Source organism: Monodon monoceros, unplaced genomic scaffold (assembly GCF_005190385.1).
Source record: "Monodon monoceros isolate NGI ecotype Baffin Bay Population unplaced genomic scaffold, NGI_Narwhal_1 Super_Scaffold_16, whole genome shotgun sequence".
Classification (NCBI taxonomy): domain Eukaryota; kingdom Metazoa; phylum Chordata; class Mammalia; order Artiodactyla; family Monodontidae; genus Monodon; species Monodon monoceros.
Window position 1 is genome coordinate 55,221,833 of NW_021703772.1, and position 17,632 is coordinate 55,239,464.

The window sequence follows — 17,632 nt, forward strand, 5'->3', positions numbered from 1 at the left end:
TCGCCTACTGCTGACTGACAGGAAAGCTTCCTCTCTCTACCCTGATTTGTGGCAAAATGGCTATATAGTTTAATTGCATATGTTTGAATCCCTGCCAATTATATTGTTATATTTTACATGTCTCTGAACTTTATATAAACTGAATTATACTGTATGTATTCTTCTGTGACTTGCTTTTCCATTCAATATATGTTCCTAAGTCACATGAATTTGTAATTCATTCATTTTCACTGCTGCAAAGTATTCCATTGTATGAATAAGTGTCACTTTTTTTATCCACTGTAGTATCGATGGAAATTTGGATTCAGTGTTTCACTGTTACACACATAACTGCTAAAGACATTCTTTAGTCCTCTAGTCTGATGCTCTTTTATGATTGGGGGCATTTTGTATTAAACATATAAGTAAACCCATGCATTAAGTATACTCATGCACATTTTATATTAAACATAGTTTATATTAAACTATGAAATGGTTAATAATAAAAATGTGTATATAACATAGTTATTTCCCGATAGATGTTAGTACAACTACCATATTTTATAAGATTGCTCCCAAGAAAGAGTACGTTGGCTTCTGTTACTATTTAATGTTAATTATGTAGGTGCATTGTGCTGATGTACAGAATATATTAATATAGATTCTGACTTGGCAGAAGCCTAACTTTTAAGGTGGTACAGAGTAGCATCCAGATAAATTTACATTAATTTATAAAATGTCTCTACGGGTGTGTGTGCACCCATGTGTGTGTGTGGTGTGTATTCAATAAATTGCAAGATTAAATTACTACATTACAAAGCTAAGGTCTGAAGAGTAACAGGAGTGTTGCAGTGAGGACGGTGGTGTGTTCCAGTCAAGGCTGAGAGAGCATGAGAAATCTGGGAATGGATATGAGTTAATGTAGCTGGAGGGCCGGGTTGGTGAGGTGGGGGAGGGAAGTAGGGGCAGGATCACCCAAAGGCTTTGAAAGCCCTGTTAAGAAGTTTGAGTATTTATCTTGGGCAATGGGGAAACACTAGTTGAGTTGCAAATGCGGGAGAAGCAGGAGTTATACTTTAGAAAGATCATACTGGCTTCAGAACAAAGGTTAGATCAGTAATAATAACTGAACATTTAATCAGAAATGAGAGCTGGTCTACGACTCTGGAGACAGACAAGGATTCAGTCCTAGTCTCTCAGACTCCAAAGCTCCGCCTCTGAATCCTGCCCTGTGCTGTCTCCAGTGTCTGGGGTGGGACACAGCAATGGTTGGGAGGCTGGAATCCAAGTCAAATTTATAACTTCATTCAGATCTTTGCAGATGTCTGCATGGAAAGCTTAAATTCGTGAAATTTACCACATCTCTGTGGCTGCCTGGAATTCTCTTTCCCCAGGCTACATCCTCTACGTATTTTCTATTCATTCTTCAACATCAAGTGGAGATGCCTGTATCTTGGACATCCTTTCATGAACTCCCTTTCTGAGTTGGGTGTCTCTCCAGTGTGCTCTCTTAGCTGCCCCAATGCTAACCAGCCTCTAGCTCTTGTCAGTTCTGATGCAGTATTTCTGAGCTTTGAGATACCCTCCTTGGGAAAGTACACAGTCCAGAACTTCTTTAGTTCTCCTCCTGTAAGGAAGAATACCATCATCCTTGGTTCTGTGACTAGCAGAGCAGAAATGATTTATAGGTGTCAGTATTTATATGCATTAACATTATAATTGGGTTAGGATTGATGTTATGAAGTTTTGCCTTTTGCTATGTTTCTTTCCTTCTTGACTTTAGAGAGAGGATACTGAAGAAAAGACCTCTAAACACACACTTTTATGAAGAAATGTTCTCAGTATTCTATTACTAACATCAGTAACAGCTGAACAAACTGAAATGCTAGCTATGCAGAAAAAAATCATTAATTGCCAATTCATTGTTACAAAGTCAACATATTAGATTAGAGGTTAAGAGATGATGGTCGATTCCTACCCCAAATTATAGTGCTAAATTTGGTATGGCTTGCTACTATTCTGCTCTGAGCTTTGGGCCATAAAGTCAAATTCTGGGGTAGCAAAGAGAGTCAACAAATTTACACCATTTTAAAAGTTGGTTCATAAAACATATGCAAAAGTGTAACAACACATGATAAACACCCACCACGCAGTTTAAGAAAAAGAATACAATCATTACCTTTGAATCCTTGTACTGATCTTCCCTAATCCAGTCTCCTTTATTTCCCACACACTATCCTAATTTAAATTTAACATTCCTTTGCTTTTATATATAGTTTCATCACATATGTTTGAATCCCTGCCAAATATATTACATTTTTTACATATTATTACATATTTTACATTTTGCATGTCTCTGAACTTTATATAAATTGAATTATACTGTATATCTTCTTCTGTGGCTTGCTTGTTCAGACTGAGCCACAGAGCTCTCCCTCAAGAAGCTAAGAGGCTTGAACCTTCTCCTTACAAGCCTGATATAAGATGGTGTAGATGATATGATAAAGATAATCAATTCAGATAATATCTTTCATTAACATACTAAGTATTTCCCTCAAGATAAAAAAATACAATGACAAAATGGAATTGCTTCACCCTTTCACTAAAGGTAATTCTAGAGTTATCCTAGAGACAGAGGGTACCTTTTAGAATTGTGCTGTCTTCTTGGAAAGGTTTACATCCTCTCTTCTTGAGTCTGGTATATGGGTCCATAATTTCTCCCAGTAATCATAACTAAGTAGTTGTTTATCAGTGATAGAATATAAGGAAATCATTTTTTTTAAATCCAGGATTAATGGATTATCTCCAATAGGTATCTCCACTGGGAAAACTATATGCTTTTTTGTTCTCTACATTCACTAAGTTCCCTGAATAATTGGAGGCTGGTTAACAAAAATGATAATTTGTAGGGAGGTTTCATGGGGAATTCTTTTCAAAGCATTTCCTATTTTTTCATATAGATTTTCTCAACATAACTCTATATCCTGAGCACTGGCATCTATCCTAAATTTCTCAATGGCTCAGTGACTAATTCTGGCAGTTTGAATTCTCTTCACTGAACATGAAGAAGGACACCAATTCATTAGACAGCAGGGACCTGGGATAGAGCCCCCCAAAGTGGATTGGCCTTATTCTGGGGTTTCATACTGTAGATATATCACTTTCAGTTAATAGAAATATTAGAGATTTCTTTCATTTACAGGTGAGGAAACAGAGGTTCAGAGAGCTGAAGTGACTTGCCTAAGGCCACACAGCTTCCTCAAGACAGGGCCCAGAACAGACTATGGGCCTTCTGATTCCTAATTCAGTTCTCTCTCCCTGAGTGGCCTCTCACGGGGACCAGCTGCTCAGGGGCTGCCTAGAAAACAATCGCCACTCTGTCATTCCTCTGTCTACACAGGTGTAGGAATTTATGTACGGCAGACCTATCTTTTTGTCCCAGCTGCCCTACTCACCAGCTGGGTAGTCTTGGGCATACTACTTGCATACATAATGTAACGAGTAAAATTCTATATAAATATTTTGTAAATCTTGCAGTCCTATAAATATATAAATGTCAGGTGAAGATTTTAGTCTGGTTGAGGACTAGTTTTTCGGTTCTTGAGGGATTGCTAGAAGCAGGTCCTTTTCTCTAAATGAGGAGGTCTTTACACAGAACTGCAGACCAGCAGACCTCGATCATGGACAAGCCAATGTCAATGTCCTTTTCCTCCAGAGACACAGTGAGGAAAGAAGAGGAAAGTCTCTAGCCAAAGAGAGGAATAAAGGGTGACTGTTGACAGCAGAAAAGGGATGGTGGCAATAATCTGATAACTTGTAGGTCTTCAAGAAAGCCAGGTCTTTTCCTGTCTGGTCAGAGGAGAAACAATAGCAGGTGTTACCTACAAAGGTGAATAAGGCTGGATGCATGTCCTATGGCCTTGGGCTGCTCTGGGGAGATGTTCACCATATCCTCCCCTGCGGAGACCAGCAATATGCGGCCCTGGCTCTTCACGAGAGTGGCTGGCCAGCCATCCAGGGGCCAGGTTACCCAAGCACATTTAGGTATGATCGGATTTTAGGGGCTGGCTATACTGCCCAGGCCCAAGCAGCCCACCAGTCCTTAAATCATAAGGCTAAAAGCCAGTGCCTAATAAGAGAGAATTTATTCCATCAACATTTGCTTTGGCTATACAAAGTGGAAACTGTATTTCTCATTTCTGTGTCTTTCCTACCTTGTGGTAACTTCTGGTAAGTCCTCAGAAACTCTGCCCAAAGATATGCAGCAAGAGAACGATCCTTATTTTGAAATCTCAGTTGTGAAACCCTTGGTCTTCCTTTTGATTGAAGCTACAAAGGGGTGTCTTTAATGTGATGTAAACCTCATCCCAGGCACTTGCTGTGAGGGCTGCAGGGCAAGTAATCATAGTTGTTTACCTGCTGTGTGTTCTCTTTGTGATTGTTTTAAATATTTAATGGTGTTCCCTCCTTGTGGTGAACAGAACGACTTAGCAGTGAGGCACAGTGATTACTTGCCTTCTGTCTGCCTGTTTGACTCCTAGAGAGGTACCTGCTGGGCTTGATAGCATGCATAGTTTTAAGGCCAAACTCCTTGGTTTATGGGTGGAAAATTATGACAGAGTGGTTATATAAGATAGTCACAAAGCCAGAACCAAATTTCTGAGGTTTACATTCTGCAGCCTTATGAAGATCACTGTATGCTAATTCTCTTACAAGATTCTGCAGTCCTCAAAAAGGATGCAAGACAGAAAAGACTGACTAAATATAACTCATTATATTTATTCATAGTGGCTCAAGAAACACTCACATTCATGGGTTATCATGCTAGTGGGTTTTGTAGTTTAATCAGTCATTTGCTCTGTGGTAGGGGTATTCATGCTGGGCTCCTGAAGACACGGACAGGAATATCATGTATATTAATTTTCTGTTGCTGTGTAACAAATCACTACAAATTCAGCAGCTTAAGGCAAACACCTGTTTATTATCTTCTGTAGGTCAGAAGTCTGGCATGATGCCTAGGGTCTCACAAGGCCTAAAGCAAGGAGGTGGCCAGGTGGCGTTCTCATTTGGTCCTGGCGTTCTTTTCAAAACCCATTCAGGTTGTCGGCAGAACTGAGTTCTTGCAGTTATAGACTGAGCTTCCCATTTTCTTACTGACTGCTGGCCAAAAGTCTCTCTTAGCTCCTAGAGACTGCCCTCAGGTACTACTAGCCATATGACCCTCTCACAACTTGGCAGCTTACTTCTTCAAAGCCAAAGGGAGAAACTCCAGTTGGCTCTCACAGAGGCTTACATAATGTCAGGAGTGACACACGAGAGGCTGTCCCATCACAGCCTTATAACATAACCTAATCAAAGAAGTGACAGTCCTATCACATTCACAAGTCCTGCCCACACCCGAGGGGAGGGGATTATACCAGATTTGTACAAAGTAAAGGGTGGGCAGGTGTGAATCTTAGAGGCCATATCTTTAGAATTCTGCCTATAATACTATAATAAAGACCAAAATTGAGTCCGTACAAAATATCCCATGAGATGATCTGTATGTCCTGATATGGAAAAAATGTCCACAAGAACAAAAGCAAGTCATAGAGAAGTATGTTTAGAATAATGTTTAAAAGTATGTATAGAATAATACATGTGGGTATATATACATATATATGCACATATTTTTCTAATAGACAACAAACTTAACATGTCCAAAACAGAACTTACAATCTCTTTTCTGCTAAGCTTGCTCCTCTGTTTCCCTATCTCTGTTAAGGCAACTCAGTTCTTCCTAATGCTTGTGCCAAAAATGTTATAGGCATGATTCTCTCGTGTTGCACATCTAACTCATCAGGAAGTATAATTGGCTCTACCTGCAAAATTTATCCAAAATCTGACCATTTCTCACCACTCAACTGCTACCGCCCAGGTCGAAGCCACCATCATCTCTGGGCCATTTCATGGTCGTAGCTTCTTAATCTACTTCTCTTCTTCCGCTCTTCCCCTCCACACTCTTTTCTCAATACAATACCAGGGGTTTTAAATTTTTAAGTTATATTGTATCACAAGTCAGCTCACAAAGTTTTCATAGTCTCCTTACTTCACTAGAGTAAAATCCAAACTCACCATTCTTTCAGAGGTTTACAGTGCCCTACACGATGTCACCTCATTTTCTATCCTCAGCCTTCATTCATACTTCTCCACCCACACCAGTCTCCTTGTTATTCCTAGAACATGCCACTCATACACCTACCTCAGGGCCTTTGCACTGGCTACTCCTCTGCTGAAATACTCTTTCTCCAATGTCTGCGTGGGTCACATCCTCACCTCTTTATAGTCATCGTTCAAATGTTACCTGTTAGTAAGGTCTGGTGCCCTTGGTATTTCTAATCCCTTTTATCCTGCTCTTTTTCCCCATAATTTTTAATACCTTCTAACATAGTTTATTTATGTATTTTTTGTATTGTTCACCATCTGCCTTCTCTCACTAGAATGTAAGCTCAAAGAAGGTGAGAATTTTATTGGCTTTGCTCACTGATGTATCCCCAACATCTAATAAGCATTATTATTGAATATTGTTCAATATTGTTGAATATATTATCTGTGTTATTTATGAATAATTATATATTGTTGAATATTATAAATTGATGTATGAACATATTACATATTTGTAGGAAAAGATCAGGAAGAACTTATCCCAAACTGTTAATAGTTGCTATCTCTAGAGATGGCAAGATTACAGCTTTTGATTTTGGTTTAACTTGAAAATTTCACGAGTGCATATATTGTTTTTTTAATTAGGCAAAATTATAAAGATGTTTTAAAATGTTAGACCTTTTATATCTTATGTGAAATTATATTTTACCAGGCTATTATGAGCCCTCTAAAAACTATAAACTATTACTCAAAACCAGAATTGAAATAATGCAAGATCTAAGTAAACTAACTTGTCTTGCTGTATCTTTGGGGAATTCAGATGGGTTACTTTCTATTGCCCTCGTCAGCAAGGAGTGTTGGTTGGATTTTATTCTAACTAATATCCTTGTCTGAGACTGTCCCAACAGCATGTATATAAACTGCATTTGCAAATGACCTGACATTGGGTCAGGTGGCTTCTTGGAGTGCATACTCTATTTACAAATACCTTCACCATGAAACAATTATTCTGGCCTTGCTTTTAGTCAGCATTGTGCTTATGAACTCAACTCCCAATAATTAGTTACACTCTAGCACATCATCTGTGAAGCTTTCTGCCCTTTTTTTTTCATACTAGATCAAAGAACACCTTAAAACAAGTATACGAATGTACAACAAGCTATTATTTACTCAATATAAGGTATAATATTCTGTTTTAATTTAGTATTTCCTTCCCTTTATATAGTTATGGAAAGAATTTTCAGAGCCATTACATGCAGGGTTTCTTTTCTGCCTGCAACAGAAATGAACAATTGGACCCAGCATTTAAATAGGAAAGGTTCAGCAAGGGGAATGGCAGAAAATAACTAAAAAGTAGGGCAGGGCTTATTCATGGATGGTTTGGTGGTCTATGTGTTACAGATTCAGAAGTGGTGGAAAACCCATCAGCACCCAGGTCTCCTCTTCCATGGGGGGCTGATGCCCAGAGTTACACAGTTAAATCTAAGACGTCATGATATTGATTCTGTCACTCTTCAATCCCATGCAGTTCTTCCCTGTGACGTTCTTTCTCTGATTTAAAAAGAATTTTTTTTTTTATTAAAGCCTGTTACAGACAACTCAAAAATTCTTACCCTTGTCCTGTAGCACTTAAGGATAATGGGACTTCAGGCTCTGAGATCCTTTGACTTAGAGCATTAAAGCCCCTTTCGCCTGTCAGATCTTCACAGCAAAGCACTTCCGCAATCTGGGATGCTGAGTGCTAGCCTGGCAGGACAGCTCCTTTTCCATTCTTTGTAACGCCTTCTGGTCTATTAGTTATGCTTCTGTTACAAAGGGAAATGTGGGAAAATGGAACCATTAAGAGGTAGGGCTGAAATGCACTTGCTCCCGGTAATCTCTCAGTTGCTGATACTTAGTGTAAACCAGGCTGAGAGCCTTTCCCGAGCATGGGATTTGGTAGGGAAGATTGGACAATGGATATAAAATTTCCAGATGACCAGGAGGGTGAGGAAAGTTAGGAGGATTACTAAGACTTGAATAAGTTATACAATGGGGAAGCTGTGGGTAGTGAAGACAAATAGGGGGCCATGGTTCTAAGAGTCGAACAGACTTTGCTGCGTCGGTGGTGGAAGACAATGCGTCGGCTCTAAGTCCAAATGTCAGTTATTTTTTAGGAGTGCTTTCGTCAGGAATTTAAGGAATCGTTTGTAGGCAGTGTTCTAGAAACCTATGTGCAGATGAGGTTGGCATAAAGAAATGCCTCTTTGTTGTTTCAGGGAAATCAGAGGAATGACTGAGAACATCTCCTCCCTCGCTTGTCCTAGTACCAGAATTTCTCACTGATAGATTGGTGTTTGGGGGATAAAGTACTACTTTAGATTACTATTAAAGTTGCACATACCGTTCTAGGGGAAGAAAACACATTGCACATTAATGAGTAGTATTACGTTATCACCAATTCTTTTAACATTCCCTTTGACTGCCTTTGAGAGTCTGGAAAATATGACAGGTATGTTTTGATGGCTCCATGAGGTAAACCATCTTAAATTATATCCATTAACTGGAAAGACCCAGTGAGGACAGAGACTTGGAAAATTTTTAATATATACATCTTTAATTGGAAAGAACTAGGCACCCCTAGATAATGTATTTATTTTAATGGTAGCCTCCTGGAAAGGCTGCTTAGTCTCATATGGTCTAATATTTGGGACTCTAATTATGTGAATTTTAATCTTTATCTTTCCAGAAACAACAGCCATTGCCACAAATAGACAACTAGGGGATTGCCTCAATGATCTTAAAATTGGAAAATTCACTCTCATCATACTCTGCCATCCTTCCTTCTTCCCCTCTCCCACCTTGTTGGGCTCATCAAGCTTGCTAATCGTCACCACCCCCTCTTCCCTGTGCTCATAGCCAGTTAGTGCTGGCCCCACTTCCCTTCCTCAGCCACAGTGGGAATGGCTTAGAAATACCCTCAACATCCTCAGTCGCCGCTCCCCTCCTCCTAGGCTCAGCCCGTGCGAGACTCTAGCTCTGCTCTCTCAGTGTGGCCTTCCTCTTCTCCAGAACTAACCACTTTACTTCTGTTCCTGATCCCATTCCTTCTTCCCTTGACTATCTTTGCCTTCAGTTATCCTTCTGTGTTACTAAATCCAATAGCCCATTTTCAGCGCTTATCCTGTTTGACTATTGTGCAACATTTGACACTGTTGTTCCCCTATAATTCTATTTAGAAGAGAACTTTTTCCCTTGTGTACAAGTAATTCATTATCTAAAATTTAGAAAATAGAAATAGTAGTTTAAAAAACTCCCATAGGCAGAGTTCTTTCACAGTGTCTACATGTATCAAATCATAATGTTGTATACTTTAAATGTTACAGTTTTGTCAATTATACCTCAATAGAGCTGGATGAAAAAAGGATCAGTGGTTGCCAGAGGGATGGATGGATGAATAGGTGGTGTACAGAAGATTTTGAGGGCAGTGAAATTACTCTGTGTGATGCTGTAATGGTGGATACATGTCATTATATAGATTTATATATATATTTTTATATATAATAAAAAATATATATTTATTTATATATAAATATATATTTTATATATTATATATAAATATTTATATATAATATTTATTTATATATTATATTTATATATATAAATATATATATTTATATATATATTTATATATATGTTCTATGGGTTTAAATATATATATTTTTATATATATATAAACCCATAGAACATACAGCATCAAGAGTGAACCCTAATATAAACTATGGACTTTGAATGATAATGATGAATCAGTGTGGGTTCATCAGTTGCAACAAATGTACCATTCTAGTGGGGGATGTTGATAGTGAGGGGTGTTGATGTGCATGTGTTGGGGCAGAGGGTATATGGGAACTCTCTGTACTTGCCTCATTTGTTATGAACCTAAAACTGTTTTTAAAAAATAAAGTTTAGGGCTTCCCTGGTGGCGCAGTGGTTGAGAGTTCGCCTGCCGATGCAGGGGATGCGGGTTCGTGCCCCAGTCCAGGAAGATCCCACATGCCGCGGAGCGGCTGGGCCCGTGAGCCATGGCCGCTGAGCCTGCACGTCCGGAGCCTGTGCTCCGCAACGGGAGAGGCCACAACAGTGAGAGGCCCGCGTAACGCAAAATAAATAAATAAATAAATAAGTAAATAAAATAAATAAATAAAAGATAAAGTTTATTTTAAAAGCAAAGAAACAAACAAACTCCCATGGACAAACAATTCAAAGGCAACTATTATGGTTATAATTTTTCCAGGATTTTCCAATGTATGTAATATATGTTTGTACACCCACAGATGCCCACACTACTATCACTTAATGTATTACAATTTTCCCTGTTTACAAATATTCTTCTATAGCATGATTTTAATTAGATGGATAATATTCTACTGTGTTATGATTTACTTAACTAACTCCCTCCAGTGGAATGTTCAGGTTATTTCTGATATATCATTATCATAAATAATGCTATGATTCATACCTTTATATGTAAACTTTTGTGCATAGCTATGATAATTGCCATAGGATAAATTCCTAGACATAAAATTGATAAGGCAAAGGGTGTTTGTACTTTTTAGACTCTGGATACACGTCAATAAATCTATTTCCAGAAAGGCTGTTAGCAATGTGTTCACACATTAGGAATGCTATAAAGCCTGAGCTGAAGAAAATGAGCTTTGGAGTTCTTTTCCATCCTGCCTTCTTTTTCCTGTCCTAAATATTGTGTCCCCTCAGATTCAATTTTTCATCCTTTTTGTCTTTTTATTGGACGAGCTCTTTCTTGGTGATTTTACCCACGCAGTTAATACGAGGGGCTCCTTCTTCACTCTCCCTTCCCCTTGCCCTCTCAATTGTAATGTGTGTCAGCTTGAATTTGGAATCATTTCCCTCAAACTTCCTGTGTTCCCTACCTCAAGGAGCTCCACTGCCCTTCCTCAAACCAGGAACCTCAATATTATCTTTTGTAGGGATGGGAGAACACATACTCCTACCTCCCTACAACAAAAATTCTTTTGGGGAACTACACTAATTTTTTGGTAAGGAAAATTATCTTTTACTTCACTGACAAAGAGCCTGAGGTTTATTTTTGTCACCACCAAGCCTCTCAGGCTGTCTCTCTCCTTGTTTCTGTCACTTAGTGCATGTTCCCTTTCTTCTTGCACTGTGACCTCTACCCTCAGCTGCTTCAGATTTCCCGGGAGAGGTTAGACAGGGGCTACAGTTGTCCCAAGAGCTGGCAGAGCCAATTGTGCCTACTGCTCAGTGCTGGGGCGGCACCGCCGACAATTGTGTATGACCGTCAGCAAAACAAAACACACCCCAGCATCCTAGTGCTACTCAGGCCAGCCCAAGTCTATAGATTACACCTCCCAGGCCTCTCTAAAATTGACTTCCTTCTCTTTGTGCTCACTGACATTGCTGTTATTCAGACTCTCTCCTTAGGGAGAGGAAGAAAACCACTTTGTTCTTTTGGAAGATAACTTTGATGGATGTGTTTGTGATTGGCTTCCTTCGAACCAATCTTTCCACTTTCAAAGCAGTCAGTCTTTCTAGGTCTTATCTGATAAGGGAAGATGTTAACAGTACCTACTTCATAGGGTTGTTTGAGTAAGTATATGCAATAATGCATGTGAAAGTGCAGAACAAGGTGCCTGATATCAAGTGATCATCTAGTAAATGTTATCTTGTCATCATCATTGTCACCCTCATCTTTGAAGACCCACTTTTAAGGAGCTAAAACTGCTCCAGATTTCTCTAAACACAGTCAGTTGCTGGCTTTACACTTATTTTATCTTAACTACTTCTGTCTTGACTAGACTGTGAGCTCCTCAAGGGTAATAACTGTTCGAATTCATTTTTATATCCTTAATACCCAGCAATGTGTCTGGTGCATAGGAGGTGGTAAATAAATATATAATGAAAGAGTGCATTGATGAATGATTTATGCCCAGGCTTTTGGCTTTTTTTGTTTTTTTTCTGGAATTCTCAAAAATCAATTGATGTAATTTATGCTCTTAACAAATGGAAAAAGAAAAAAAATCACATGATCTAAAATCACATATTAAGAGGCATAGAATTGAAGAGTAAGATGACATGATAATATGCCTAGAAAATCCAAAGCACTAGATATTAAAGTTAATAATTGAATTTAGCAAGATTGATAGATCCAAGTTCAATATACAAAAATCAATTATGTCTCTATATGTCAATTAAAAGCATTAGAAAATAATAATACCATTTATAATAACACGAACTTTTAAAACACCAGGTACAAATATAACAAATTATATGTAAGACTTCTGCATAGAAAACTATAAAAGTTGGCTTAGAGAAATTTTTAAGAACTCTAAATAGAGGGATATTATAGATTGAGAGACTCAATGATGTAAATATGTCAAATTTCTCCCAAATTGACTGATAAATTCAATAGAATCCTAATAAAAATCTCAGCAGTGTAAGTGTGTGTGTGTGTGTGTGTGTGTGTGTGTGTACTTCAAGTTGATTCTAAAATTAATATGGAAATGCTAAGGGCCAACAATGGTCAAGACAATCTTAAAGAAGGAAAAAGTTGGAGAAATTACACCACCAGATACCAAGATGTATTATAAGACTTTATTATTCACGGCAGTATGGTATTGGTATAAGGGTAGACACATAAATCAATGAAGTAGAACAGAGTCCAGAAACAGATCCTTACATATATGGACACATGATTAATGAAAAAAGTGGTACCAGATAGTGGTGGGGAGAGGCATTTCCCCTGCCCCACAGAATTAGTCCTGGTCCAGTTGGATATCCACCAAGAAAAAAAAAAAAAGAATCTTGACTCTCAGCTCACACTATACTCAAAAATTATTTTCAGTTGGAATGTAAATCTAAAAGTAACAGTTAAAACAATAAAGATTCTAGGGAAATAATAGGAGAATATCTTCATGAGCTAGGAATAGGGAAAGATTTCAAGGAAAAGATCAAAAAATTACTTTAAAAAACAAACTAATATACTGGTATCAAGAGTAGAAGATATCTGAAAAATTAATTCCTCAGAGGAAAACCAAAAAAAAAATCCAAATATAAAAATCCAAATATAAAATTTAGGTGTATAAATTAACTTCCAACTTCAACAAATATGTAGCTCTTAACTTCTACAGTAAATGTTTTAAAATATAAAAAAATCTTTTATCCCAATAACCATAATCTAGAACCTCAATGTTTTATTTTTTCTCTGATTGGATTGGGATGACAGGTTGACCTTTCTCACTAGAAACCAAGGTCATATCAATTCACTAACACCCTTTCAGTCTTTAGTAGCTCTTATCTAGCAATTCAAATATGGATCTTTGGTTTTAATATTAAGTGGAGCTTGTTACTGAATGACATTTGTCTGATGCTGATAATTATACTTTTGTATTTCATATATATCATCTCCTGACAATCTGTTAGGGTACAGAAAGATTGCTGAACCCTTATCTTATCTTATCTTTCGTGACTTTTATTTTTATATGATTTTGCAACATATGTAATAAATCAGTAATGTTAGAAATACAGAATATTAAAAGTAAATACATGGATAAACAACAAGGTCCTACTGTATAGCACAGGGAACTATATTCAGTATCCTGTGATAAACCAGAATGGAAAAGAATCTTAAAAAAAAGAATGTGTACATATGTATAACTGAATCACTTTGCTGTACAGCAGAAATTAACACAACATTGTAAATCAACTATACTTCAATAAATTTAAAAAAAGTAAATACACATATAACAGCATTATAGACTCAATTTTTTTACTAAAAGATGTGCTCACAGAGAAATATTGACCACTGGTTTAATTAAAATGCTTTAACTACTCAGAGCAGAAACAGTTGCCAGAATTCTTGTCTGGTGGTGTGATCGTGATCAAGATAGTTTTACATTCAGCTTTATGTGGGTGCAGGGATTGGGAGAGGTAGTGCAGGTGTAGGGTTTATTGGTTGATTCATATTTGGTTAGGGCATGATTTCCTTGGGACGTGCATTGTGATGTTTTAAATGAAAAGAGGTGAGTATATGCATTACAATTAGATTATAATATGTCTTTTTAAAAGTTATTTTTAAATATCTGTTATGAAGAGTGGTAAGCTAAATGTCAGAAATGGGTAGATAATATTTAATTTTAGTTAATTTCTTTTATCCTAGGCTGAACAGATATCTGGTTTTCACATAAGATCGGTTCTCTGCGTACCTATTTGGAATAGCAACCACCAAATAATTGGTAAGACATTACCTAAATAGTTCAAACTTCTTTTATAAAGAAGTACAATTTACTTTAAAATACATCCATCTCTTTTTTAAATGTTCCCCTTTTTATGTCCAGGACTCATCAACTTATGTCTCATACTCTTGTGTAATCTCGTAAGTGAAGACTTCTGATGAATCAGTGTTAATCAGGACAATGAACAAATATTTATTCCTTTAAATAAGAACCAATCATTTTGAAGTTGGAGGGTATTTCAGAAAGCAGCTAACTGAACTCTTTTATCTTACTCTGTGGAAACTGAGGCCCAAAGAGAGAGAAAAGACTTGCATAAGGTCACAAAGTGAGTTAGTAGCAGAGTCCCAAGTAAAACTCGGGCTTCTTAACTCCTAGTACATCTGTATATTTACATCTATGCTTTTACACGTGGAGTAAATGCAAAGGAAGAAAGGACGTGCATTGTTAGGCATATACTGTACATGTGTCTTTCTGCCTGGATGGTTCCAAAATAGGTCCAATTCCTGAATAAGGGAATTGTGGACCAAAGCAGTTTCCAATTTTTCTCCCCCTCCCTGCTCCTTTCCTTTCCTTGAAAATTCAGTTAGGAAATCTCAAACCTAAGAAAGAAGTCTAGGCGAGAAGGGGCCAGTTGTTAAAGTCAAGAAGGATGGAGACATTAGTTATTTAAACACAATGAAAATGTGTTATTTTTCTAAGAGACATAAGGTAACTAATACATTTGTAACTAATGTAACTATTTGCCTCTCTTTGCTTCACCCTAAGGTTGCCTCTTAAACTCTAAGATATTGGACTTACCAAAGGATTCAGTATTCTGTAAATATTGTTAAGACTTGAATTCTAATTTTTTTCATCAGTTTGCTTAATTTGCAGAAAATACTAGTACATTATTGAACATAAAGTATATTCTAAGATTTGAGAATTTGAGCCCCTAGTACAAAGCATTGAATTACATCATGGGTAGAATTTTAAATATATTTAAGATGGTTTTTTTTTTTTGGCCACGCCGTGCAGCGTGCGGGATCTTAGTTCCCTGACCAGAGAACCCCTGCCCCCTGCACTGGAAGCGTGGAGTCCTAACTACTGGACCGCCAGGGAATTCCCAAAATATGTAATATTTAAGTTTAAAGAGAAGAGAAATTTCATAAGAAACACCATACGTTATCTGTAGATGTCCAATGGCAATCTCACATGCAGTCCTACATTTCATTTCTAACAGTAACCATCTGTTATTCTTTCAAAACTAAGACTGTAGTTTGCCTGTTACACACTAAAAGCTTTGTATTTTATTATACATGTCTTCTAGCATATGACGACTTACCTCCCTGATGCGAAGTTAGGTGTTTTAAAAAATACAAGCATGCTTTAGAATTACAGTCATTTTTGTTTATACTAAATAGGGATACAAGGGAATGGTTTTCAAGATTGTTGAATTTTTCCAGTTAGACTTGTGTGCTTTAATAGTCGTGCCCCAAACATCTGGTATAATGCTGGAAATGAACTTTGGAAAGAAGACACACACAAGTTAAATTTGTTAAAACTAGTTTAACCCCATTGGGAGCAGGCAACAAAACTAACCTTGCTTTGAAAGTTAACTGTATCATAATTCCTAACATTTCTTGAATGTTCTCTCCGTGTGGAACAATATGCTTTCCAAACATTAATCAAATGTTATCTCATTTAATCTTCATAACCCACTGAGACAGTTAACATTTTAATCCTCATTTTACTGATGAGGAAATTCAGTGTTAAAAATGTTAGGTAACATGCTCATGGTAACACCACTAATGGTGGAGTTGAAAATTCAAACCAAGACTGTCTAACTCCAGAGCGTATGTTCTTAGTCACTATGCCATGCTGCCTGAACTCAAGCGCTGTGCTTCAGAGAATTGAAAAAAAAATTTAGTTATATATATTTTAAAATTTTTATATTTATATAATTATGTACATTATATTTTTATATATTTTTAATTTATATATAATTAAAAATTTTAATATATTGCATGTATATATGTGTTTATATATACATACAGTTATAGATATTCAAGTATGTATATGTATATGTGTATAAGTATGTAATTGTGTATATATGTGTATGCCAGATACATCAATTATTGTGCACAGTCATCTTGAAAACCATTTTTAGGGAATCTGATTGATGCCTGGTAGAACTCCAGGCTTCCCTGAGACCTGGTCTGGATATCACAGCTGGAAAATAGACTGCATCCCTGTACACCTCAGATCTGCTCTCATGGAGGCAGCAGGTGTGAGAGTAACCAGGGATTAAGCTGAGTGTGTGCACTTAAAGGAGCATAGAGTCATCTTACTGTATTGTAGGAACATGGTGTCCAGCACCGAAAATGACCACATATCCCAACCTCTTCTCACAGGAGTGGCTCAAGTGTTAAATAGACTTGATGGGAAACCTTTCGATGACGCAGATCAACGACTTTTTGAGGTAAGAAAATAAATTTGTGAACCAGGGGTTACAGCTGAGTCACCAGTAGTCTCCTGGTTACAGCTTGCCCCCATTAGGAAGGATAAATAATTATTATTTGACATTTATTAATCATTATACTTTGACAGTGTGATGAAATTTAAAGGAAGATTTAAAGAATATATCAATGTTTAGGTAAGATTTGATTCTCTTTTTTCATGAATTAGATGTTTTTACCCTAATTGATTGTTTTTTACAGAGTTGAATTGCCTTGCTGTTCTCTCCAAAGTGTTGTCTTATCTTTGTCTTGTTTGTGTGTGTTCAGTCATGAGACCTCTAGCCAGCTCTGCCAGGTGTACTGCCATCACCTTTCTTATGTTTACAAGCTTCTGTTTACTCCAGTCTGCCCTCTAGCTAGAGAGGTTAGCCTTGAACAGGCTTCCTAGTAGACTTTGTACCAGTAGCCAACATGAAAACCCCATGATTTTTTTTCTCCAGTTGAGGCTACATCAGGGCTTGTTTACTAATTGGTTCTAAATATGAATCCTCTGTCCCCTTAACATTTACCTCATTTACACTCACTTGGTTTCCTTACCAAAATATTTTATAGCCTAGCTGCTGAAAGAGGTGGCTATTGGTTAAATGGGATGAAATTACTAAAATCAGTTCACAACCTAAATAAAGAATGCATTTAAACGGACTGTACATTTTTAAATGTATTTAAAGTCATTTCTTCGCAATGACATTAACTTAATAATTTTTCTCATGTGCAATGTGAGCGATAAAGTTGTTACATGACAAT

The 17,632-nt window shown here is 37.1% G+C and overlaps 1 protein-coding gene across 2 annotated transcripts in view; it reads left to right on the top strand.

The window, feature by feature from the left end:
* PDE11A (phosphodiesterase 11A) overlaps positions 1 to 17,632 on the top strand; it is a 415,741-nt gene that overhangs the window by 218,899 nt on the left and 179,210 nt on the right. For both annotated transcript variants that reach the window (XM_029225505.1, XM_029225506.1), the window contains 2 exons: positions 14,318 to 14,393; positions 16,784 to 16,851. In XM_029225505.1, coding sequence (XP_029081338.1) covers positions 14,318 to 14,393; positions 16,784 to 16,851 — 144 coding nt within the window. The remainder of the gene's footprint in view (positions 1 to 14,317; positions 14,394 to 16,783; positions 16,852 to 17,632) is intronic.